At 44.1% G+C, this 27588-nt stretch overlaps 1 protein-coding gene and 1 pseudogene across 1 annotated transcript in view; both read left to right on the top strand.

Annotated features, from left to right (window-relative positions):
* LOC143274343 (uncharacterized protein C2orf78 homolog) overlaps positions 1-17078 on the top strand; it is a 24796-nt gene extending 7718 nt beyond the window's left edge. Inside the window, exons 2-5 of the mRNA XM_076577132.1 lie at positions 1896-2080; positions 2967-3096; positions 10496-13480; positions 14872-17078. Coding sequence (XP_076433247.1) covers positions 3087-3096; positions 10496-11373 — 888 coding nt within the window. The 5' untranslated portion in view covers positions 1896-2080; positions 2967-3086 and the 3' untranslated portion in view covers positions 11374-13480; positions 14872-17078. The remainder of the gene's footprint in view (positions 1-1895; positions 2081-2966; positions 3097-10495; positions 13481-14871) is intronic.
* LOC143269520 (uncharacterized protein C2orf78 homolog) lies at positions 14880-27588 on the top strand (annotated as a pseudogene).

Below are 27588 nucleotides of genomic sequence, written 5' to 3'. Positions count from 1 at the left end.
CCTCTCTCACTTGTCCAGATGGGAGCTCCCAGGCATGATGGGAGCTCTTCTCCAGATGCAGAATCTGCTGGAGGTTTTGGAGAAGGGGAGCCTTCCCAGTGGGGGTGGAGGGGATTCTGCCTGATGGCCGGAACCTGGGGCCAAGTTGGGCAGGTCTTCCCCGGAATGGCTGGTGCCCAGAGATGTGATCTAGGCTGAGCCCAGGCACTCACCTCTTGTCCAGATGGGAGGTCGAAGGTGGGATGGGAGCTGGGGCTGGTCTCTACATCTCAGGAAATGGCTGGGGTCTCGGCGGATAGGGGTGGGGGCAGGGAGTAGAGATTGCGGGGTCTGCCTGGGGTCTTAGAGAAGGGGATCCTTCCCAGTGGGGGTGGAGGGGATCCTGCCCAATGGCCATAACCTGGGGCCAAGTTAGCCAGGTCTTCCCCAGAATGGCTGGTGCCCAGAGATGGGATATAGGCTGAGCCCAGGCACTCACCTCTTGTCCAGATGGGAAGTCTCATTAATTCTTTTTAGCATTTTGGATCTAATTTTAGGGCCAGGGTATATTTTTCATTGGATATGAATCAAGGGACAAAGTGTGTTTCTTTTGCTCTGGTATCAGGGCCAGCGTATGCTTCTTAGGTTCTGTGTTGAGGGCTAAAGTGTTTCTTCCACTGGCATGTGTCTCAGGGCCAGGGTGTGTTTCTCGCAATAGCTCTGATTTCTGAGTCAGAATGGGTTTCTTTGATTGGCCCCATTTCCTTACATGGCTCCTCACAGGAAACTACAAACCTGCCATCTCATCATTTTTTCCACTGTCCTCTTGGTTCCTACAGAAAATTTGCAAAGTGTACCTTTCTTTGGGATAGAAAGTGCTCTGCAGCCCTCTGTGCCTGTGCTGAGGAATGCCACACCCTTAGCAAGAAGTGTGTGCAACTTCTCCAGGGTCTCTACCCCAGCTGTGAGTTCAGCATGGCTCCTGCCATCAGACTCCAGCACTTGTTGCCAGCAGCTCATGGACAGTGCTTACCCCTACCTACCAGTTGGCATGACCATGGTGACTGTGTTGACTGACCAGTGTCTACCTTGGCACTCTCCTATCCAGGTGTTCTCCAGTGGGAACCCATGGGAAGCACTGACAGAAGGAAAGCTGTGTGGTGATATTGTATTTGTGCTGAAATGTGATATTTTATTTGTATGTTAATAAGTAAAGTTTGCCTATAGATCAAAGGTCATAGACAGCTATAAACAGAAGTCAGGAAGGGGTGGCACGTTACCTTAAACTGATCACAAGCAGACAGAGTCTCTGTGTGTTCAACGACACAGCCAAGCATGGTGGCACATGCCTTTAATGCCACTAAGAACCATAGAGACCTGGAGGTCTGTATAGAGAGGCCGTGTTGAGGAAATGAGTTGGCTGTGTTAAGAGCCAATGAAAAGCAAAAAAGCAAGGCAATTAAGGTACAGGTTACACAGGAAAAGGATCTCTTGGAAAGCTACAGTGACATGTTTAGCTAAGGTAAGTTGGTGGCTATCACTCTGATCTCTTTGGCTTTTACCCCTGTATTTGGCTCTGTGTTTCTTATTTAATAAGACTGTTTAGAAATTTGTCTACATTTGGCACCCATCCTGGGGCCATGTTGAGTCTCATGACCATGATGATATGTAGATAGGAGAAGCAATTACAAAAGTTTTGAGGAAACATGTCATATGTTTTGGGTGTGGAAAAGAAGGTCATTTGAAAAGGGAATGTAAACAGAGCATTCCTAGAAAAATGGTTTATTCAAGGAACAATGACAACAGAATACCCCTCCCTTCTGGATTATGCAGAAGGTGTGGTAAGGGTAAACATTGGACCAATGAATGCAGATCAACAAGGGACAAATAAGGTAATCCTTTGCCTCTGTCCTCAGGAAACTCCCAGAGGAGCCTCATGCAGGCCCCCACAGAAAATTCACTTCAGACCTTTCCTGCCATCATAGAAGAAACCCCTTCTTGCCCTGCCTGCAGGGCTTCAACGGGTTCTCGACCACCCTAAGGAGGGAATGTAAGGACAGGAGATACAAAGGAAAGACACCAAGTCTGGATTCTGATCAAGGTGCACTTTATTTCTCTTCCACAAAGGTTTATATAGTTCCGCAGGGAGGGGGGAGCAAGAAGCTGTCATCTGCATAAGATGGGGCAAGCTAACATGATGTTTGTATAGGATGTTTAATAGGTGGGAGGGTCAACGGCTCTGACTCAATGTCCGGTTGCTAGGCAACGTGACTGGAAGATGATCTAGTTCCCCGTCTTATTGGGGGTCTGTAGGTTTCCACTAACTAGAGATTCTGTTCTTGTCCCTGACACCTTCTCAGAGCAACTAAGTAAACAAATGCCTATTGGAATAAAACAGGCTGCTCAGTGTGATAGAACAGGGGAGGCAGAGAGAATAGAAAATTCAGGAGGAACCACAAAGCAAATTTTTTGGCAAAATTTTATAAATGAACAAAGACCAAAATTAAAATTACGAATAAATGACATTTTTGGATGGTTTGGTAGACACAGGTACAGATGTGACAATAATTGAATCACAATTTTGGCATCCAAATTGGCCACTTCAGGAGGTAAATGTTCAACTGTTATGAATTGGAACATTATATCAAGTGAAACAAAGCACAACATTGCTTGAATGTATATGAAGGACAGAGAGGAAAATTGAAACCATATGTGGCTAATATAGCTATGAACTTTTGTGGCCATGATCTATTACAACAATGAAAAACTCAGATTAACATTCCTCTGAAAACAGGACAGGGAATATTCACCAGGAACAGCTGAGTAATTACTAAGTGTATGTAAACTGAGGTGGTACCATTGCTACTCAAGCACAGCTCATAGGAATGCATGGCCAACTACTGAAGGAACTTGCATGCTGAGGTGCACTGAAAGGATGGGATCATATCATTTACCAGGTACTGACTCCTTCCTTGACTCTTTTTCAGTGATGGAAATGGAGACAGCCTGCAGATTGACACCTTCAGGCCTGACACTCTGTCTGCTGCAGAGTCCTGACCGCTGCAATGTCTGCACCCAGGCTACCCAGATGAAGATACCACCTGCTGATGGGGACAGGTCATTAACTGCCCTCATTCACAGTCCTTCAGAATTCCTTCCTTGCCTCCAGCTAAAAGCCTGGAATTAACAGAGAATAACAATGTGGAAGAGATGACTGCTGAGCAAAAAAGCAGCTGAATGCCTATGAGGGCAGTACAGAAAATCAAGGTTCATCTTTCCTCCATTTAGCACACCCAGACATGCAGTAGCCCCTGAACTACATTGATGCTGAGAGATTAAGGCAGAACCGAGCTTCTGATAATGCCATTTTGGGAAGCAATAGCCTTGGTCTAGAACAGACTGTGTCTTTGCAGAGTGTCATGGTCTCAAGCATTGTCTTAGAAGACATGAATACAGGGTGTCAGATATTCAACTTCCCCAAATCTTAAACTCCCTCACTGACCTAGTCTACTGGGAAAATAGCACAGCAATCTATTCCAAGGACTCCATAGTCATCAATAGGGATTAGGTTCAAAAATGCTCCAGCATCATAGGACTCCCTGAACCGGTGAGCAAGAAAGACCAGAAATTATCTCATCTGTTTCATGGAGCTCTTCAGGCCCAAATCCAGCACCAGGACCTGGGGGGGGGGGAGAGGCTAGAGCCAATGCTGGGGCTAGTGAAGGAGTTATTGACAACATGAACAACAAACATTTGGAGCGCAAAGCTCAGGAAGCCATACCCAGTCGGCCCAGGATAGCTAGGGTGCAGGGGCAAAACAGGACTAAGAAGACTAGGGCAAACAATTTCAGCAAAACACAGCAGCTAAAGCCATGAAGTCACAGAGTCAAGACACAAGAGAAGTCCATAATTCCCCAAGACAAAGAGGAAGACAAATATACATGAGCTCAGCCACGACAGCTTAAAGCTTCACACTAACCTTGGAAAACAGATGCTCCATGCAAGTCCTTCACTCACTGGAAAAGAAGAGTGAGAAAAAAACTGGCAACTCATCCATCCAGGCTCTGCTAAATTTCAAGTGCAACAAACATCCCAGAACAGACCCAGGTGTTACATCACTACAGGATGTGCCATGTGATGTCCCGAGGCCCTGCTAAAATGCTGGGCAATGCTCAGAGACCAGAGAGTAAAGTTTGCAAGTAGCACTCTCACTCCCGCTAGGAGCTGCCCCCACCTGGGAGGTCAATTTAGGACCTCTACCTTTCCCAGCCCTAGACAAGACTCAAGCCAGATTGGTTTCTAGAAAGCCTCTCTCCATAGCTTCATACAGGCCCATCACAGTTTACCCTGTGAGGCCTCATTCCCACTTGGCTCAATCTACCATACTCAAGCCATCTCAAAAGGCTCCTGCCAGCACTTCTTTGTTGGGCTCTGACAAACCAGTTCTGCCTATTTTGACCAGTGCCACACAAGCTAATATAACCAACCACATCCAGTCTTGCCCTGAACCTCAGCCAGCTGTCTATAGGCCAGTATTCTACAGGGCATCATCTCACCCTTCACTACAGAGGGAGCTTGCCTCTGCTGACAAGAACAAGGCCCCATCACCTCCCAAATCTCAAATCCAACATCTACTGCAAGACTTCAGCCGCCAAACAATTCCATGGAGAAATGTCCACATTCGAGGGCCAGTCATCTCACAACCCATCACAGAAGAGCAGAGGCCCGAGAGGGAGGCCATGAAGAGGCAAGCTCAACAGGAGAGAGAGAATGCTGCCAAGTACCCATCCCCAGGAAAACCGCAGCTCTTCCTTCAAAGGCAGAAGGATATGGACATTTCTAGATTTTTTGGCTATGTCATGTAAGGTCTGGCCTAGACTTTGGAATTCATTACTATTTAACATTGAAAAGGGAGATATAGAGACACATATACATGCACACTTTGGATTTAAAGATCTGGGTGTATGTGTAGATATGTAGGTACATATGGAGTTAAGGAGATTAATTGGTAGATGCAAGGATTTGTATATATATATATATATATATATATATATATATATATATAAATGTCAGACAGAGTTTCTATACTTGTAAAAGACACTAAAAGTGACTGAAGAAACAAAAGTCAGTTATATCAGCCATGAGTAAGAATATATAGGAGGCCTTGATGGTTTCTTCATACCTATGCTACTGTTCATGTTGCCAAACTAAAATGTCTGTAATATAAATAAAATATACTATAAATCACTGGTATTGTTTAGTTAAGGTAAAAGTAATTATTCCCTTTGACTTTTATTTTCAAATAAAATAAAAGTCTTTGAACTTGGTATGTTTCCTGTAGGAGTTACAGTGAACTACTACAGTGAACACATTCCTGCTCTTATAACACTTCCTCCCATTTTAAACCACTCACCCTAGTCCTTTAATCATTAATGGTCTGGGATAGAGCTCCTTTTGAAATTTTATGAAATGAAATACAGGATTCCATGAATACACCATCAAGCACCCACCTTAAAGAGAAAATATACAAGGGTGACCATCTTCCTGAGAAGAGGTTCATTTCATAACTATGTTCATCTCTAGTTGTTTCCATCTTTGAATTCATCCATTTAATACTTTAATTTATTTTGAGTGTGTGTGTGTGTGTGTGTGTGTGTGTGTGTGTCTGTGTGTTGTCCACCTGAATTCATGTGGAACACATGTGTGGAGTGCCCACAGAGGCCGGAAAAGGGCATCATCTCTAGGGGATGGAATTAAGAGAGTTAGAAAGCCACCAGGAGGTGCTCTGAAGCAAGCCTGGGTATTCTGCAATCACTCCAGTGTTCTTATCCACTGAGCCATCTCATGGAGCCTGAGTTGAATCCACATACTGCAAACAACATAACTTCATTTTCCCTATGGCTGAAAACACTTTACTTTCTTCAGATATCACATTTTCTTCACCCATGGCTATGCTGTTGGACACTATGCTTGTTCTCCAATCAGTGCTGCAGTCAACATTGATGGGAAAGTACCTCTCTAATAGATTGAGTTCTTTGGAAAGGCATATGTGAACCATGTGCTGGGCCAGGGTTTGGCTTTTGGAGGATCCTCCACACTGACATCCAACAAGGGAGGAAAACTTGCCATCCCTACCAGCACTGTGTAACATTCCCTTCTGAGAACTCTCTCAGTGATATGTGTCATTTCTTTTCTAGTTGGCCTTGGATGGCATCTAGGAGGTGCACTGTGCATGTCCTTGATTCTTCCTCAAATTCTTCCTTAAATTTCAGAAGGAGCTCTATCCCAGATAAGGACATCAACTATTCATGGGGACAAGTCATTAACTGTCCCAATCCACAACCTTCAAAAATCCTGGCATTGCCATAGGCTCCATGCCTAGAACAAACAGAGAATGACAACCTGCATGAGATGGCAGCAAATCTGTCAATGCCTCTGGATACCTATGAGTGCACGAAAGAAAACCAAATCCATCTCTCCTCCCTTTAGCACATCGCAACATGAAACATCCCTTGTACTTCACTAACACGGGAGCCTAGGGCAGGAGCTTGCTTCTGACAACGCCACCAGGGAAAGCAGCAGTCTTGGTCAGGATGAGCCTGGGACATGCACAGTGTTTTGGTCTCCAGCATGGACTTTGCAGACATGACTACACTAGTGACAGAAGTTCACCTCCCCAACTGCTCAACTCCCTATCTGTACTAAACCAATTCCAGGTACCCAGAGTCACCCTATACAAAGACTCCATGGTCATCAGGAGTGATCAGACCCAGTAAAGTTAAGGTGTGTTCAACACATCCTTAAACCAGTTGAGGAAGAGGAAGAAAAAAGCTCTAATATTCTTCAAATAGCTTCTCTGTTCAGGACATGATAGAGGGAGAGAGGCTGGGGTCAGTGCTGTGGCCAGAGAAGGGGATATTGATAACATGACCCAGCAAATGGAGGGCTAAGCTCAGAAAGCCACACTCTGCAGGCCCAGCAGACCTAGGAATCATAGAATACAAGACCAAGAGAACTAGAGAAATAACTCCAAGAAAGCTGAAGGAGCTTAAGCCATCAAGTCATTCTCCTTAACACCACAAGGAAGCAGGAATTACTGGAGCTCAACCATGATAGATTTAACAAGCTTCAAACCCACCTCAGGTAGCACATGCTGGAGTCTGTGAAGGTCTGTCACTCACTGTGGAAGAAGGGTGAGAGGAAACCTGGCATCTCCTGAACCTTTAACTCTTTGTGCCACTCTGTGCTCTAATCATATCAGAGTTTGTTACACTTTGGGCTCGGACATTGGGTAGGAATTATCTTTGTCCAGGGTTAATTGTAGTAAACAGAATTCATTTATTTACTAATTCATATTTAGTTTCTTGAGAAAAGGACCCTATCCATAGCCTAGCCTAGCCTGGACCTGAATAAATCAAACAATCATACATTGAACTCAGAAAGAGCTGCCTGCCTTCCCCTCTGCCTCTGTCTCCATGTCAACCGCACCCTCCCATTCTGCCTCCACCTCTGCCTCTTCCTCAGCCCCTGCCATAAGTGTGCTGAGACTAAAGGAATGCAGCAAGAAGCCATGTGGAATCCAGGTTATTTTTGTACAGGTGGATAACCACATTTTAGTGCATGACTTGATGAAGAGTCCATGTGTACTCCATGGTGGATTTTTGATACATACCTAAAACCAAAAAGACTAAACCACATGTATTTCCAAATGGGACTTAACTCAGATTCATTTTTTTTTCTGGCAATCTACCTTGTTTCAGTTGTAAGCTGTGCTTACTATAATACCTGTGAATCACTAACCTCCTACGAGATGTGCTAATACTATCTTTGATATTTAGTGTTTTTATGTTAACGTTATGATTGCTGTTCTACTTCTATGAATTCGGGCATCTGATTTTTATAGAGGAATTGTATTCAGCATGTAAATAGAGTTTCATAGTATAACTTTCTTCACACTACCTAACCTGCAACTAATGTGTAGGCCCAAACGTGTACATTCTCAAAAGGGCTATGTCCGGACTCACCCTTCTAGAAAATGTTAACAAACCTAGCATGGAATGATACTACTACCTGTATGCAATGATCCTAACAGGACAAATTTGTGTACAACAGAATGATGGAAAGCAATGGCTTGGGGAGGCCTTCATAGCCTGCTACTCAATCAGTTTGGCGCTATTCTACGTTTGGCTCATAACTTAAACAGGAATGAAATAGTTTTTATATTCTGGGAAGTCTTAGGACATTCTTGGCCAACATCTCCTGAGGCTTAAGCCCCATCTTGGACCTTAGCATTTAGCAGGAATATGTCTTCAGGGAGTGCCATTTTTTCACCCATGCAGGATACCATCTTTCAAATTATTTAACTTACATTTATTTTCCTGGAGATGTTGTCCCAAAGTTTTATTTTACCATATTTATGTGCTACCTCTTGAAAGCCTTTTCTTTTCTACGAGCAACAGAAAGATAGTAGGAACTGAAAGTGGGGACTTGGAAAAGAATGAGAAGGAGTAGAGGGTTCAGGAACTAAAACCACTCTAGGTTGTTAGAGAAAATAAGTTCATTATGACACTGAAAGAAAAATAATGTGCAAATGTTAAAAAAATAAAAAGCACTGAAATAATGGGAATTAAACACAGAACACAGTTCTAACTCTCTATCGACTTATCTATCTATCTATCTATCTATCTATCTATCTATCTATCCATCTCTCTTATCTATGGATCTCTCATTTTTGCTCCACTCTAAGACTTCTCAGTAACAAAGGGCCAGTGAAGTTCTAATCACCTGGGTCTATGCTGCTACAAGAAAACACTTTTTTTCATAATGTTCTACAACAGGAGCCTGGATGAACCTTCCAAATTTCAGTCATTGCCACTTGGAATGTGTCACATTATCTGACAAGTGGTCAGTCAGGAAGGAAACTGGAAGGGTGAAAGACAAAGCAGCCTACTAGCCTATGAGAAAAGATACTCTTATTGAAGACCTTTGCCAAGCACTACAAAACATGAAACAAGCTGCATGGAGGAACAGTTCTACTGAGCTGGGCATGTAGCTGCAAGCTACAGCACTAGCTCAGTGTAAAAGAGGTCCCAAGGGAAAGTACTGACAGCTCATGTGAATGCAGGAGGAGGGCTAAACAGGCTCCAGGGTCATTTTCAATGAGGACTGACAGACAGACACTGTCATAGTAGTGCTTGTTGAGGCAGTTAGAATAAGAAAGGTATATAAATGTACACTACACCCAAGACATGAGACAGTCTGTGAACCCACCAGTGAGTGCCCTTTTTTAAACCTTTACTATTGATATGATGTTTGTTATGAAATTCTTAGGCCTGAGAGTTCAGCGTTGGCCTGGCTCCCCATCCCTATTTTCAGTCTCTATAATGACTGACAATGTAGGGCAATGAGTTACGTACATCCTCCATTAAGACATGTCCAAGGACACCACCACAGACAAACACATCACTGACCTGACTAATCATTCCCATGCACCATTACACAGCAATCACCTCCTTCCTAATCTATTCCTCAGGGCTATAGAGGACACCAAGGCCTTTCTCTTTGGTAACACTTTATTTTCTCTTGCTTGAATTCTTACTCTAGAGCAGTGCAACCCCAAATCTGTACTAGAAGAAGTATTACTTGCAGATTCCAAATGCTGGCCCTGCTTTTCTCATACAAGCATAAGTGCATTGAGAGTCCAGTATACCCAGTGTGCCGGAGTTCAACTGCTAAATTGGGCAAAGCTTTTCTCTCATTCTCTCTCTCTCTCTCTCTCTCTCTCTCTCTCTCTCTCTCTCTCTCTCTGTCTCTCTCTCTCTCTTCCCTTCTCATTTCACCCCTCTCTCCCTTTTTCTTTTGCTATCGTTATTCAGAGGTGAGCCAAGGCTATGCATGATCACTAGGATATGTTCTAAACTACAAAGATAACCCAAGCTAAAGATTTTACCTTCTTAACACAATTTTCAAATTATTAATAACAAGACTGTGAAATGTGGAGCTGGAGGAAATCCAGAGTTGTTGAAAAGATTGCCTTGCAGGAGTGAGGAACTGGGTTTGGATATCTGAACTCATTTAGAAACTCAGGCAACAGGGGGAATTTAAGTAATGCCAACAGTTGGAAGCAACGAGCAAGTTCTTGAAAATTATCGACCTGACAACCTGCCTGATAGCACACTACCACAGAAATAAGGGTCACTCTTTCAAAGACAAAAGGAAAGGAAAGGGAGAACCACAATCCCAGGCAATTCTGTCACCTCCCCATGATCACTATACATACACATGACACACAAACACCGAGGAAAACACAAATATCTGAGAAATGATGATATCACATGGTTACTAGAAATAAGAGAGTGGTCACAAGTCTCCCAACAGAGGTGCTGCCTGTGCTACTCAAGCAGAGCCTATAGGGATGCCTTCCCCACTGCTGTAGGGGTCTGAGTACTGAGGTGCACTGAAAAGTGGGGAGCACCTCACTTACCAGTCACTGACTTGTTCCTTAACTCTTTTTCAGTGGTGAAAATGGAGACAACGCTGGGATTGACAGCTGCAGGACAGACACTCTGTCTGTTGCAGAGTCCAGACCTCTGCAATGCCTGCACGCAAGATGTCCAGATGTCACCACCTGTCCATGGGGACTGGTCATTAACTGGCCCCAGCGACAGTCCTTCAGAATTCCTGCCCTTGCCTCCTGCTCCAATCTTGGAACAAACAGACAATAACGACTTGGATTTGATGACAGATGATCTATCAACTCCTCTGAATGCCTACCAGGGCATAAAAGAAAACCAAGACCCATCACTTCTCCCTTTAGCACATGCCAACATGCAGCAGGCCCTGAACTATACTGATTTAGGGAGCGTAAAACAGAAGCTTTCTCCTGACAATTCCACCTTGGGAAGCAGCAGCCTTGGTCAGGATGAGCCTGGGGTGCTGCAGAGTGTGATGGGCTCCAGCATGGACTTTGCAGACATGACTACACTGGTGGCAGATATTCACCTTCCCCGACTCTTCAACTCAATCACTGATAGGAACCCATTCCAAGATCCCACAGCAACCCAATCCAAAGACATCATCAGGGATCAGGTCCAGGAAAGCTCCAGCAACATCAGTGTACCCGTGGACCAAGGGAGAAAGAATGGCCAGGAAGCCTCTGAGATGCTAGATGGGTCTCCTCAGGCCAGAATCCAGCTCCAGGACCTGGGGAAGGAAGAAGAGGCTGTGGGCAGTGCTGGGTCCAGTGAAGGGGCTATTGACAACATGCCTAAGAACTTGGAGGGCAAAGTCCTAAAAGCCAAACCCAGCATGCCCAGCAGAGCAAGGGCTCAGTGGCAAGACAGGACCAAGAGATCCAGAGAAAACAACTGCAAGAAAACAGAGGAGCTCAAGTAGTCAAGGAACAGAGTCAAGGCAGACTAAAACACCACCATGCCAAAAAACTAGAGGAAGAGGAATCTACCTGAGCTCAGCCACAACAGCTTTAAAAAGCCTCAAACTCACCTCGGCATGCACATGTTAGAATCTGTGCAAGTCTTTCACCCACTAGGGAAGAAGAGTGAGAAGAAAACTGGCATCTCCTCCTCCCAGGATCAGCTAAATTTCAACAGCAACAAAGATCCCAGGGCAGGCCCAGCCACCACATCACTTCTGGATGTGCCATGTGATGGCCGAGGCCCTAGTAAAACCCTGAGAATTGCTCAGAGAACAGAGAGAAATGCTTACAGGGAGTGTCGTCCATCTCCATCCCAGTATTAGGTGCCCCCACCTGGCAAGGTCAAGTTAGTACCTCTAGCTTTTCCAGCCCTGGACATGCCACAAGCAAGACCTATTTCTACAAAGCCTCTCTCCCTGGCTTCACAGGGCCCCTGCAATGTACCCTGTGAGGCCTCATTCTAAGTCAGCTCAGTCTTCCACACCCAAGCCATCTAAACCAGCTCCTGCCAGTACTTCTTTGATGGCCTCTGACAAGCCAGTTCTGCCTATTGCTACCAGTGCCACACGAGATAACATAACCAACCCCATCCAGTCTTGCCCTGGGCCTCAGCCAGCTGTCCATAGTCCAGTATCCTACAGGGCATCCTCTCACCCTTCACTACAGAGGGAGCTTGCCTCTGCTGACAAGAACAAGGCCCCATCACCTCCCAAACCTCAAATCCAATATCTGCTGCAAGACTTCAGCCGCCAACCAATTCCATGGAGGAATGTCGACATCCCAGGGCCAGTCATCTCACAGCCCATCTCAGAAGAGCAGAGGCCAGAGAGGGAGGCCATGAAGAGGCGGACTCAACAGGAGAGAGAGAATTCTGCCAAGTACACGTCTCTGGGAAAACCGCAGCTCTTCCTTCAGAGGGAGAAGGATATGGAAATTTCCAGATATTTTGGATATGTCATGTAAGGGCTGGCCTAGCTGTTGTTACACAGTATTCTTCAACATAGAGAAGGTGAGATATGGAGACACATATATATGTAAACATTGGATATAAAGACTTGGACATAAGGGTAGATATGTAGGTACACGTTGAGTTAAGGTGAATAAGGTGAATAAGGTAAATCCCAGGATTTACATATAATTGGTCAGACATGGTTTCATTACTTGTAAATATCTGAAGACACTAAAAGTGACTGGAGAAAGTAAAGCTGTTTATATTTTATCCATGAGTAAGTATATATAGAGGTTTTCATGGTTTCTTCATACCTTTGCTGTTATTCATTTATGTTGTCGAAGGAGTAATATATGTTACATAAATACATCATATGCTATAAATCCCTGGTAGTATTATTTAAGGTAAATGTAATTAGCCAATACCTGTAGTGGTAATACAATTATTCTCCTTGACTTTTATTTTTAGGTAAAATAAAAGTCTTTGGCCCTGGAGAGTTGGCTCAGAGGTTAAGAGCACTGACTGCTCTTCCAGAGGTCCTGAGTTCAATTCCTTGCAACCACATGGCTATTCACAACCATCTGTATTGATATCTGGTGCCATCTTCTGGCCTTCAGGGTCACATGCAGGCAGAACACTGTATTCATAATAAATAAATAATTAAATCTTTTTTAAAAAGTCTTTGACCTTGGTGTGTTTCCTATAATGTATTCTGTGATAGTAAACACACTCCTGTTCTTACCACACTTCCTCCCATTTTGAAAAACTCACACCAGCCCTTTAATTATGACTAGTCTGGGACAGATCTCCTCCTAAAATTTCATTAAATGAAATACAGAAGTATATGTGCACACTATCAAGCATCCACCAGAAAGAGAAAATAGACAAGGGTGACCAATTTCCTTACTTGGGCATCATTTGAGTACACTTTGTCTCAAGTTGTATCCATCTTTGAAATCACCCATTAATGCTTTATTTTGTGTTTGTGTGTTTGTTTGTCGTCCACCTGAATTCCTGTGAAACACATGTGTGGAGTGCCCACAGAGGCCAGAAGAGGCCATCAGACCTCTGAGGTCTGGAATTAAGAGACATTGAAAGAGTCCAGGAGGTGTTCTGAAGTAAGCCTGCAGATACTGTAAGAAAAGCAAGCATTCTAATCTACTGAGCCATCTCATGAGCCTGAGTTGAATCCCCATACTGCAAACAACATCATTTCATTTTCTCTATGGCTGAAAAGACTTCACATTCAACGAACATTCCACTTTCTTCATCCATGGCCATGCTGTTGGACACCATGCTTGGTTCCCTAATATTCTTGAAACGGTACTGCAGTCAACACTGATGGGCAAGTACCTCTCTAATATATTGAGTTCTTTCTTTGGAAAGGCATATATGAGCCATGTGGTCGGCCAGGTTTTGGCTTTTGGAGGATCCTCCAAACTGACATCCAATCAGGCTGGAACTCTTTCCATCCTCTCCAGCATTTTACAGCATTCCTTTTTGCGAACTCTCTAAGGGGTGGCTGTCATTTCTTTTCTAGTTGGCCTTGGATAGGATCTAAGAGGTTCACTATGCCTTTTCCTGATTCTTCCTCAATCTGAACCATTGAATGTCCTCACTCTCTTTGAAGAAATTGGGGAGGACTGTCTTTCTCTTTGCACTGTACTACCTGGGTTGCCTTCTTTCTTATGATTTATGTATTTTATCTAATTCTAAATAATCTAATATTAATCTTCTTACTGGGGTAGCAATAGTAAAGATGTCCTCCTCTTCTCTACGACCATCTCTCAAATAACTGTTTCTTTTTTTTCTGGGAGCAAATGCTTTACTTCCCTGAGAGACCATCTGTCAACTACAGCCAGGATTTCTTGAGTGGCCTGTGATGTTGCTCTATTCTGGCCTGTCTATGAACATTCAATTCTTTGGCACACTCTGTGCTCTAATATGATCAGGGATACTCACACTATTACCTCTGAGGCATTTGGCACTTCTTTGAGAGGGTGACACATAGGAAATATAAACAATTGATTTGTTACTTTGCTTTTAGTTTCTGGAAACAGGTTCTCTCTCCATAAACCTGCATGTTCAGGATCTCACTATGTTGATCAGGCTAGCCTTGAATTCACAAACATCAGCCTGCCTCTACCTCTAACACTATCTCTGTCTCTGCCTATGACTCTGCCTCTGCAATTACCCTGGCCCTGACCCTGGCCCTGGCCCTAACTCAAGAGTGTTGAGACTAAAAGAACAATCCCACAAACAAATAGATTCAAGTTTTTTTCTATCTATGTGCATATCCAGGTTTCCCAGCATGACTGGATGAAGAGGCCATGTGGAAGCCAAGGTGTATTTTTTTATCTACTAAAAATCTGAATATCTGAATATCTGTAGCCATGGCAGAGATCCAAAGAATGTCATCCAGCTGTTGTAGGGGCCTAAGTGCAGAGGTGCACTGAAAGGTGCACATCCCACTTACCAGGTACTGACTTCTTCCTTGACTCTTTTTCAGTGGTGCAAATGCAGACTTCCCTGGGAATCACACCTCAAGCCAGAGACTCCATCAGCTGCAGAATGGAACTCTGCTACTCCTATGCCCTGGATCACCAGATGAGGACACCACCTGTTAATGGGCACAAGTCATTAACTACCCTCAACCACAACCTTCAGAATTCCTGCAATTGCCACAAGCTCCATGCCTGGAACAAAAAGAGAATGGCAACCTGCATGAGATGGCAGCATCTGTCAGTGCCGCTGGCTGCCTATGAGTGCATGAAAGAACACCAAGACCCATCTCTCCTCCCTTTAGCACACCCTGACATGGAGCATCCCTTGCACTTCACTGATGCTGGGGGCCTAGGGCAGAAGATTGCTTCTGACAATGCCACATTGGGAAGCAGCAGTATTGGTCAGGATAAGCCAGGGGCATGCATAGTGTGTTGGCCTCCAGCATGGACTTTGCAGACATGACTACAATGGTGGCAGAAGTTCACCTTCCCAAATGCTCAACAACATCTCTGAACTAAACCAATTCCAGGTTCTCACTGCCATCCAATGCAATGACTTCATCGTCATCAGAGCGATCAAGTCCAGTAAAGATAAGGTGTCACCAGCACACCCTTCAACCAGGTGAGGAGGAAGGAAGAGGAAAGCCCTCATCTGATTGATGGAGATTCTCTTGCCAGAATCTAGTATCAGGACCTGGTGGAGGGACAGAGCCTGGGAACAGTGCTGTGGCTAGAGAAGGTGACATTGACATCACCCAATACATAGAGGGCAAAGCTCAGAAAGCCACACTCTGCAGGCCCCGCAGACCTAGCAATCATAGAATACAACACCAAGTGTACTAGAGAAATCAACTCCAAGAAAGCTGAGGGAGCTGATGCTATGACTTCACAGAGTCTAGATAGAAGACAAGCCCACACTCCTCAACAACAAGAAGAAAATCAGTCCACCTGAACTCAACCCTGATGGCTTTGACAAGCCTCAAAACCACCTCAGCAAGCACATGCTGGAGTCTGTGAAGGTCTGTCACTCACTGTGGAAGAAGGGTGAGAGGAAAACTGGCATCTCCTGAACCTTGAACTCTTTGTGCCACTCTGTGCTCTAATAGTAACAGAGTTGGTAACACTTTAGCCTCTGGGACAATTGCCATTATCTTTATCCAGGATTACATATAGCAAGCAGAATTCATTTATTTATTAACTCACTTTTGGTTTCTTGAATTGGGACCCACTCCATTACCAGCATCTCCTAGAACTGAGTACATGGAACAGGCAATCACTGAACTCAAAAAGATCTGCTTGCTTCCCCCTCTGCAACAAGCTCCATCCCAGCCTCTGCCTCCCCTACAGCCTCCACATCTGCACACTCCCAGGCCACTGTCTTAAGAGTACTGGGACAAAGGAATTCTCCTACCAGCAAGGTGGAATCAACATTTTTTTTTCTGTACCCGTGGACAACCACGTTTCAGTGCATGACTTGATGAAGAGTCCATGTGTAATCCATTGTACATTTTTGGTACATGCCTAAACTCCAAAGAGACTAAGCCACATGTTTTTACAAATACAACTTAACTCAGATTCATTTTTTTCCCGACAATCTGTCATGTTTCAGTTGTAGGCTCTACTTGTTACAATGCTCTTGAAGCACTGACCTCATAGGAGGTGTGCTCATGCTATCCTGGGTATATTCTACTTTTGCAGTAAAGTTATGATTGCTTTTCTACTTCTAAGGAGTGGGGAATCTCAGAAATTTTATTCACCCTCTCCATAGAGACTCATGGTGCAACTTTCTTCACAATATCTAACTCCCAACTATGGTGCATGTCCAACATTGTTCGTTCTAACAAGAGCCAGTCTAACTCACCTAGAAAATATTCACAAACCCAACCTTAAAATATCCTACTACCTGAATGCAATGATCCTCAGAGGGACAAATTTGAGTACAGCAGAATGATGGAAAGCAATGGCTTAGGGAAGCCTCTGTTTTCACTCTGTGTGGGGCTTAATGACAGCTTTGACCACTGCCATCAGACTACTGTGTTCATATTATACCCTAGGACCAGTAGAAACACATTTGGATGGATATCTCCTAACCTTGATATTATTATTTTAAACTTTATGTATTCAAACTAAGGGTCTTGTAAAATAATCCTTATTAAAGAAACTCAGGAAGCACTTTTGATATTAAAGCAATTCACACAATGCTGTACCTGTATTGAATCCTCAATGTCATTATTTCTCATCATACTATTCAATAAACACGATTTTTTAAAACTATATATTGTACACTGAGCCCAGTAACTTTGTGACCAAGGCCTACCCATTCCTTAAGTCTCACCAAAAATCTTAGGCATTGTTCATATGCTCAACAGCATTGCCTTCAGTGTCAGGAATGGAACATGTAGGTGTGTGTAATCTCCCATCCATATAGCGAGACAGCATTGGGAGATATTTGTCTGGGACTGGATACATATGGTATAAAATGATTATCTCAAGTTACAAGAACTCTCCTGCACTCACCTTGACTACACTCATCACTTTAGCTGAAATGGTTTTGTTGTGTGTAGACATCTCATATTCCTTATGCATTGTTCTGTTATTGGAGAGCAAGGTCGGATAATATAGATATTCCTGAAAAATGCTGCAATCTATACTCATATGCAAAGCAATAACATGTTCAATTCCTTGGAATAGTAGGGATTGAAATTGAGATAGACCTGGTGTTGGTATTTAAAGTGACTCCATACTGAAATAGAGAGAGAGTAGAATACTTCACATTATACCCACCAACTTATTGGTGTTTCCTGTGGAAGCAATACTTGGAAGCCCCCTACTTTCAGTTAACTCTCCACTTCTATTCTCTAGCATCAAGAAAGACCATTTTCCAATGGGCCTGGTGTTCAGATTCAAGTAAGGTCTGGAATGACAAGTCAAGTTTTCATGAACCTCCATGGCTCCTTCTACTATGTACAGTTAAGTTTCACAGCCACAGACCTGTCTATCACTGAATTAATCTGTTCAATTACTTTCAAAGTACTCCACCCATCTGATCATCTATAACAATGGGATGTTCACTTGATTTTGGAACTGAAAGCCATGCTACACTATTCTACCCTACTGCTCTATCTCTCAATTCCATTGGGCTCCTACTGGCAGGACAATCACTGAGCTTTGGATGGACTGCTTTGTGCATGATTCATTTCTGAGTACCAGCCGGCCATCTCACTACAACAGCAGCCACTGAGTCTCAGCAGCCAAAACAATAACAACTCTCTCCAACAGCAAAAGAAACAATTCCAAAGGCGGGCCAGCAAAGAGTCAGACTGTAACAGTTACAGCTGCACCTGAAACTACATTAATCTACTGCAAAACCACAAAGGTTTAGAAGGGAAACATAGAGACCCAACCATTCCAGTCAACAAAACAATAGCAATTGTCTTCTCTCTAGACCTGGAACTCCTCTGTCCCTAGAGATTTTGTGTTGGGTTGCAGTACAAGATACGAATTCCCTTCTGTGCAGGTGTACACATATCAAATTGGAGAGTTGATTAAATTATAGCTATCAATTCTGCTTTCTCCTTACCAGTGTATACATCTCTCTTGACATTTTAATATGTGGAAGAGACAGCTGACATCCTAATAGCACATATGCAGTCAATTCTCCCCCAAAATGATGGAAGAGCTTGGCTTGGTCTATGAAATCCTGCCTGCTATCAGGAGGGGATATCAGCTTGCGGCTAATCTGACTCCTTCATAGCCTGCTATTCAATCAGTTTGGTGCTATTCTACATTTGGCTCATAATTTAAACAGTAATGAAATAGTTTTCATTACTATATTCTGGGAAGTCATAAGGACATTCTTGGCCAACATCTTCTGAGGCTTAATGCCCATCTTAGCCGTTAGCATTTAGTAGGCATATGTCTTCAAGGAGTGCCATTTATTCACCCATGCAGGATACCATCTTTCAAATTATTTAACTTACATTCATTTTCCTGGAGATGTTGTCTCAAAGTTTTATTTTACCATATTTGTGTGTTACGTCTTGAGAGACTTTTCTTTTCTAAAGAGCAACAGAAAGATAGTAGGAACTGAAAGTGGGGACTTGGAAAAGAATTAGAAGGAGTAGAGGATTCTGAAACTAAAACCACTCTAGGTTGTTAGAGAAAATAAGTTCATTATGACACTGAATGAAAAATAATGTGCAAATGTTAAAAAAAACATAAAACACTGAAATAATGGTAATTAAACATAGAACACAATTCTAACTCTCTATTGACTTATCTATCTATCTCTCTATCTATCAATCCATCTCTCTTATCTATGGATCTCTCATCTTTGCTCCACTCTAAGACTTCTCAGTAACACAGGCCCAGTGATATTCTACTCACCTGGGTCTATGCTGCTACAAGAATACACACTTTTTTTTCAGAATGGTCTACAACCAGGAGCCTTAATGAACCTTCCAAATTTCAGTCATTGCCACTTGGAATGTGTCACATTATCTGACAAGTGGTCAGTCAGGAAGGAAACTGGAAGGGTGAAAGACAAAGGCAGCCTACAGGTCTATGAGAAAATATACTCTTATTGAAGAGCTTAGCCAAGCACTACAAAACATGAAACAATCTGCATGGAGGAACAGTTCTACTGAGCTGGGCGTGTAGCTGCAAGCTACAGCACTAGCTCAGTGTAAAAGAGGTCCCAAGGGAAAGTGCTGACAGCTCATGTGAATGCAGGAGGAGGGCTAAACAGGCTCCAGGGTCATTTTCAATGAGGACTGACAGACACTGTCATAGTAGTGCTTGTTGAGGCAGTTAGAATAAGAAAGCTATATAAATGCACACTACACCCATGCCATGAGACAGTCTATGAACCCAACAGTGAGTGACCAAGGAGAATGATAACAACCTAAACCAAAGTGAGGAAACACACAAGATTTACCCATATTTAAACAAATTATCATATTCCTGTCTGTGTTATACACTGAGATGGGAAATGGGTTGTTCTTTTTTCAAATATAATGTGAAATTGTAGGATAAAAGAACCAGCCAAAGAAACCCTCCCTACCTCTGAAACCAGGGTGAAAAAGGTAAAAAGGGCCTGTGAAAGAAACACACTTTGGCCCTGAAACAAGAATCAAAGAAACACACTCTGCCCTGACAAACTCAGCACAAAAACCAACCAATCCCTGAGCAAGAAAACCTACGGAACATAACTGAACCAATCTCTGGATTTGTCCAAACTCAGGGATTGGAATCTGAGCAATTCTTACCCTGCAATGCTTCAACCTGGAAAAACTACTCAACTGAGAAGCCCTACATAAGCCCTGTACCGGTTCATTTGGTAACTGCATTTTTTTTTCCTGGCAGAGGCAGCCACCCTCCTGGGTGCTTCCCCTCCAATAAATCTATTGAATGAGGTTTGGGCCAGACCTTCTTTTGTCAGAAGGGAGCAGAGCAAAGGGGGAACATTAGCCACACAGTAGCAGAGCAGAGCAGAAGTGTTAACACTTTCCCTGGGGAGACCTTCCCCTAACAAAGCAAAGTGGTTTCATTGGGGAAAACTTTCCCTAGAGCAGGGATGTAAGCTGCTATGCTTATGTCAACTTTGTGCTATTCCTTGGTTCCCAACAGTCAGGATCCCTTTCCAACAAGCTGCCACACTTACAAAAACACCTACATTGTTTTTTTCATGTAACCCACTGCCACATAACAACAAATGCCTTCCTGTTCAAGGTGCTCCAGACTCTAATTAGGCTTTCTCAGAAAAAAGCATGGCAGAGAATGCTAGAGCCCAGGATTCTGCAGAGACTGTTGCCAGGAGGAAGAAGGTTCAGTAACTGTCACACTCATTATACTAGTGGATGAAGAGAGAAGGTGGCCAGACTCAATGACTAACAACCTCCATACTATAAGAAGGGAGGCAAGATACAAAGAATGCCAATGTGTCTGACACCAGAGTGAAACACAAGATGAGCACCCAAACAACAGGGGTTACCCCTCAGGTGCTTGCTACAACCAGCAGCATCCAATTACAAGCATCTTCATGATGACCAGAAGACCGCTGCTTCTGGAAGTTCACCATGATACTTCCCACCATATTAATGATACAGGTTCACCCTAGTCCAAGAATCAAACCCTACCAAGAAGGGATGAAAAGCAGAGAAGAGTGGTGTGAGTCTTGCCTGGGGCCACACAGATTAAGGAAGGCATCTAGGAGAAGAAACCCAAAGAGAAGATTCTTCGAGTTCATCATCCAAAGTGCTCTCAATACACTCAACTCTGTCGTTTAGCACAGTCACAATGGAGCCAATTGATCTCTTCCTTGGGTCATGGACTGATGATGATGGCTCATAAACCAGATCAACTGATACAGTTTCTCACCCGAGTTCCCTCCTCCCTTGCCGACATCTCCTTCCTTCCTGTCCAAAGGGACTGACTGGATGTACAGTGTATGCTGAAAGCACACTCATTCCTGGAAGGTGACATCTCATAGGAACAACAGACACAGCTTCATCGATGAACGTTATAAGAAGCTCGGGCAATATCCTGGACTATACCTCCTGAAAGGGAAAATTCCAGGCCAGGATTGTCTCCTCTCACTAGCACACACCTCAGCCTGCATGGCTCCTGTTAGTTTCCTGGCATCCTCTCCAACCAATCCCATTTGTTAGCTCAGAATCCGACCTTCCCATTGGCTTCAGCCCCATTTATGACATCATTCACCCTCCAAACCTAAAATCAACTGGTAGGTTCTTTGGGTTGCCATGACGATTCCTGTAAACAAATTTAGATCATCACAAGTCACCTGTGACCAATGACCAGTAAGTGCTGTCTGATACTGGACACACTTGCCACTCGGGTCAGCTGATCAGACAAGGACAACCAATTCTCTTGCTCCATTGTACTTTGCATGGCAGATACTCACCCTCTGACCATGACAGGTAAGGTAAGAAATGTTAAAATATTAAAAAAGTAAGGGATCACTTCTCCCTGATAATTACTATACTTTTAAATTTTTGTGTAATGGGTATATTAATGATGCTGATAGATATCTGGAATTGAATGTCACATTTAGATTTGGTTCTTACTGGGATTAGAAAATATGGATGTAAAAAATACAAATTGCAGTGATGACCCTGGATGTACACAAAGGTAGTTTGGAACTAATGTTACAGATAACCACAGAGTAAATAAAAAGGCACAAGACATTTTCATATCCCAACCCATTATTAGGCAGCCACACTGTTGAGATTAATCTAGGTAAAGGTTTCCTGTCACATATAGAAAACAATGTCCCGCTCTAGTCCCTGGCTCTTACACTCTATCTAGCCCATCTTCCACAGCATTCTCCTCATCTTTTGGTAGAGTTGAATGTTATCAACATAGGCTGGCTACTGCACAGTCAGTTGTTCTCTGGACAAGAACTGACACACCAGTGTGTGCACAGATTCTCACAAGGATTCCCAACTAGTAGAGTTACTAGAAATTAACAATTACTGTGGAAGTGTTCATTGAAGAATCAATGTAACCAACTTTTAATTAAGAAGTGTTCATTGAAGAATCAATTTAACCAAATTTAATTATGAAACAATCTTATTCAGAGATGAACCTATTAGAAATCCCAAACTGTCACTTGAAACATAAGGAGTCAACATGAAATGTTATCAGCAGGTTATATTCATGTAGTCATATTGGATTGTGCTGAATTTATATAAAAAATAAGAAGTAATGACTTACATAAAAAGTAGTGGGGAACAGGAGGAGCTATATAAAAAATAAGAAGTAATGACTTACATAAAAAGTAGTGGGGAACAGGAGGAGCTAGATGATGAAGGGATTCTTAGCTAAATACATATCTTATCTATGAAATTCCTGATAAAATATTTCATTAAGAAAGCTCAGAGAAGATCCAAGCCTGGTGGACATGGAAAGAACCTACAATGCCAGCACTTGTATGTAGAGGCCGGCCAGTCTGTGTGATTTAAAGGCCAGACTGATCTAGGTAGAGACTCTCTCTGTCTACACTGAGAAAGATCTGCATAGAACAGGACAAAGGCACAGGCATGAGAAGCTGTTTCCTACTTTAAACACTTCTGTTCTGGGACAGAAATGTGAGGCAGTGCCACAGCAGGAATCAGAACAAGACAAAGCAGAGTAAAGAAGGTTGTTCTCTAGTCAGAGCAAGAGTCAACGTGGATCAACTAGGAAATCTATGCCCATATAGGAAAAAGAGGCAGCTCATCAAATGAGTGTCATCCTATTCATTACCAAGAACCATTCTGAACCATTTGTTTGGAATATGTGAGGGAAAATAGGTCTCAGATTCTTTCAGACACTACAAACTGTAGATAACAAAGCTCCTCACAGAAAGCCACACAAATTTGCTCTCAGCATTTTTCCCATTTTCCTCTTGCTTCCTACAGAAAGTTTCCAAAGTGCACCTTTCTTTGCACCTCTCTGCGCCGGAGCTGAGGAATGCCACGTCCTTAGTAGGAAGTGTGTGCAACTTCTCCAGGGTCTCCACCCCAGCTGTGAGTGCAGCATGGCTCCTGTCATCAGACTCCAGCATTTGTTGCCAGAAGCTCATGGACAGTGCCTACCCCTACCTACCAGCTGGCATAACCATGGTGACTGTGCTGACTGACCAGGGCCAGATCTCTGCCTCAGCACTCTCCTATCCAGGAGTTCTCCAATGGGATCCCACGGGAAGAACTAACAGGAGGGAAACTGCACTCGGGACTTTACTGTAACTGTCATTGACCACAATACCACATTCTCCTCCTTCTCTAGGACAGTCCAGGGTGATAATATTTTAGATCCCAATGTCATAGTCTTCTCCTATCCAGCTTTGTTCAGGCCACACCACCACATTTGCCAAATCAAGGATACAGTATGGCACCTTCCTCCCAAGAAGGCGGACAGTTCTATTACTATGACCGCAATAGCCTGGGCCCTCTGATGCCTGGAGAACTTAGGCAGTGCCTACAGACCTGTGGCTCTGTGTCCTCCTCTGGGGGTCAGGCCTCTGCCCTGCAACCAGAGATAGTGATGATGCCAAAGGAGATTCAATCAATGAATGTCCAAACACCCTTCTCCACATCTGCCATCTACAATGTCACACCTGCTCAAGACATGCCAGACACCAGTCTTCAAGGTGAGTAGAGCCAGGAGGGAGGACTGAGATCTGCACTCAAAGCAGACACAGCTCAAACTTTCAGGAGTAGATGTCCTCATGGAGGAAAAATGGGAGTCCTGAGAGCTCAGCCTTGTTCTGGCTCACCATCCCCATCTTCAGTCTCTGTAATGACTGACAATGCAGGGCAATGAGTGGCATCCATCCTCCATTAAGACATGTCTATGAAGCACATCACAGACACACTCTGCTGAACTAGCAAATCAGTTCCATGCACTATAATGACTACCTTTTTAATCTATTGCTCAAGGCTGTAGAGAACACCAAGGCCTCTCTGTTTGGTAACATTTTATTTTGTGTGTGTTGAATTCTGACTGTAGAGCAGTGCAACTCCAAATCTGTCCTGGAGGAAGTATTACTCCCAGATTCCCAGAATGGCTGACACTGCCGTACTCTTAGAAGGATAAGTGCATTAAGAGTCCAGTATACCCAGTATACCAGTGTACAACTGCTAAGTTGGGCAAAGCTTTTCTCTCCTCTCTCTCTCTCTGTCTCTCTCTCTCTCTCTCTGTCTCTCTCTCTCTCCCTTGCTCCCTCCCTCCTTCTCTCCCTCTCTCCCTCTCCTTTTCTATTGCTATGGTTATTCAGAGGTGAGCCAAGGCTATGCATGATCAGTAGGATATGTTCTAAACTACAAAGAGAACCCAAGCTAAAGACTTAACTTTCTTAAACCAATTGACAAATCATTAATAACAGATAGTGAAATGCAGAGCTGGAGGACATCCAGGGTTGTAGAAAAGATTGCCTTTCAGGAGTGAGGAACTGGGTTTGGATACCTGAACCCATTTAGAAAGTCAGGCAACTGGGGGCATTTGATTAACGCCAAGAGTTGGAAGACAAGGGTAAGTTCTTGAAAATTGTGGACCAGACAACCTACCTGATAGCAAATTTCCACGGAAATGAGGGTCACTCTTTCAAAGACAAAGGGAAAGGAAAGGGAGGACCACACCCCAAGGGAATTCTGTTACCTCCCCATGATCGCTATGCATGCACATGACACACAAACACTGAGGAAAACACAAACATCTGAGAAATCATGATATCACATAATTACCAGAAATAAGAGAGTGGTCACAAGTCTCCCAACAGAGGTGCTGCCTGTGCTACTCAAGCAGAGCTCATAGGAATGCCTTCCCCACTGCTGTAGGGTCTGAGTACTGAAGAGCACTGAAAAGTGAAGAGCACCTCACTTCTTCTCTGACTCTTTTTCAGTGGTCAAAATGGAGATATCCCTGGAATTCACAACTTCAGGCCAGACACTTCATCTGCTGCAGAGTCCAGACCTCTGCAATGCCTGCACGCAAGATGTCCAGATGTCACCACCTGTCCATGGGGACTGGTCATTAACTGGCCCCAGCGACAGTCCTTCAGAATTCCTGCCCTTGCCTCCTGCTCCAATCTTGGAACAAACAGACAATAACGACTTGGATTTGATGACAGATGATCTATCAACTCCTCTGAATGCCTACCAGGGCATAAAAGAAAACCAAGACCCATCACTTCTCCCTTTAGCACATGCCAACATGCAGCAGGCCCTGAACTACACTGATTTAGGGAGCGTAAAACAGAAGCTTTCTCCTGACAATGCCACCTTGGGAAGCAGCAGCCTTGGTCAGGATGAGCCTGGGGTGCTGCAGAGTGTGATGGGCTCCAGCATGGACTTTGCAGACATGACTACACTGGTGGCAGATATTCACCTTCCCCGACTCTTCAACTCAATCACTGATAGGAACCCATTCCAAGATCCCACAGCAACCCAATCCAAAGACATCAGCAGGGATCAGGTACAGGAAAGCTCCAGCAACATCAGTGAACCCATGGACCAAGTGAGAAAGAATGGCCAGAAAGCCTCTGAGATGCTAGATGGGTCTCCTCAGGCCAGAATCCAGCTCCAGGACCTGGTGAAGGAAGAAGAGGCTGTGGGCAGTGCTGGGTCCAGTGAAGGGGCTATTGACAACATGCCTAAGCACTTGGAGGGCAAAGCCCAGAAAGCCACACCCAGCACGCCCAGCAGAGCTAGGGCTCAGGGGCAAGACAAGACCAAGAGATCCAGAGAAAACAAGTGCAAGAAAATATAGGAGCTTAAGCAGTCAAGGAACATAGTCAAGGCAGAAGAAAATACCACCATGCCAAAGAACCAGAGGAAGAGGAATCCACCTGAGCTCAGCCACAACAGCTTTAAAAAGCCTCGAACTCAAGTGTCCCTGCATAAGTCCCAGGATTCAAACAGCCAACTCATGCAACGAGCCCAGGACCTGGCACCAATGCACTTGGCTCGGTCTGGGAGGGGGGAATGGACCTGCCTGGACTGAGTCTACCAGGTCAACCCCGGTCCTCGGGGGAGACCTTGATCTGGAGGAGGTGGGAATGGGGGGTGGGCTGGGGGGAGGGGTGGGCGAGAGGGGGAGAACAGGGGATTCTGTGGCTATTATGTTGAACTGAATGGTGTTATAAAATAATAATAATAATAATAATAAAAAACCAAAAAAAAAAAAAAAAAAAAGCCTCGAACTCACCTCGGCATGCACATGCTAGAATCCGTGCAAGTCTTTCACCCACTGGGGAAGAAGAATGAGAAGAAAACTGGCATCTCCTCCTCCTGGGCTCGGCTAAACTTCAGCAGCAATAAAGATCCCAGGACAGACCCAGCCACCACATCACTTCTGGATGTGCCATGTAATGGCCGAGGCCCTGGTAAAACCCCGAGCAATGCTCAGAGACCCGAGAGCAATTCTCACAGGGAGTGTCGTCCATCTCCATCCCAGTATGAGCTGCCCCCACATGGCAAGGTCAAGTTAGTACCTCTGCCTTTTCCAGCCCTGGACAAGCCTCAAGCCAGACTGGTTTCTAGAAAGAATCTCTCCCTGGCTTCACACAGGGCCCCTGCAGTGTACCCTGTAAGGCCTCACTCTAACTCAGCTCAGTCTTCCACACTCAAGCCATCTAAACCAGCTCCTGCCAGCACTTCTTTGATGGCCTCTGACAAGCCAGTTCTGCCTAGTGCTACCAGTGCCACACGAGATAACATAACCAACCCCATCCAGTCTTTCAATGGGCCTCAGCCAGCTGTCTGTAGGCCGGTATCCTACAGGGCATCCTCTCACCATTCACTACAGAGGGAGCTTGCCTCTGCTGACAAGAACAAGGCCCCATCACCTCCCAAACCTCAAATCCAACATCTACTGCAAGACTTCAGCCACCAACCAATTCCATGGAGGAATGTCCACATTCCAGGGCCAGTCATCTCACAGCCCATCACAGAAGAGCAGAGGCCAGAGAGGGAGGCCATGAAGAGGCGGGCTCAACAGGAGAGAGAGAATGCCGCCAAGTACACATCTCTGGGAAAACCACAGCTCTTCCTTCAGAGGGAGAAGGACATGGAAATTTCCAGATATTATGGCTATGCAGTGTAAGAGCAGGCCAGGTTTTCAGAGCAAAGTGCTTTTCAATGTGGATAAGAAGAGATATAAATACCAATACACATGTATACAAGGTGTATAACAACTTAAATGAAATGTATAGATACATAGGT

Source organism: Peromyscus maniculatus, chromosome 1, assembly GCF_049852395.1.
Source record: "Peromyscus maniculatus bairdii isolate BWxNUB_F1_BW_parent chromosome 1, HU_Pman_BW_mat_3.1, whole genome shotgun sequence".
Taxonomy (NCBI): Eukaryota; Metazoa; Chordata; class Mammalia; order Rodentia; family Cricetidae; genus Peromyscus; species Peromyscus maniculatus.
Note: the sequence above shows the minus strand (reverse complement) of the source record. Positions and strands in the feature narration are given on the sequence as shown.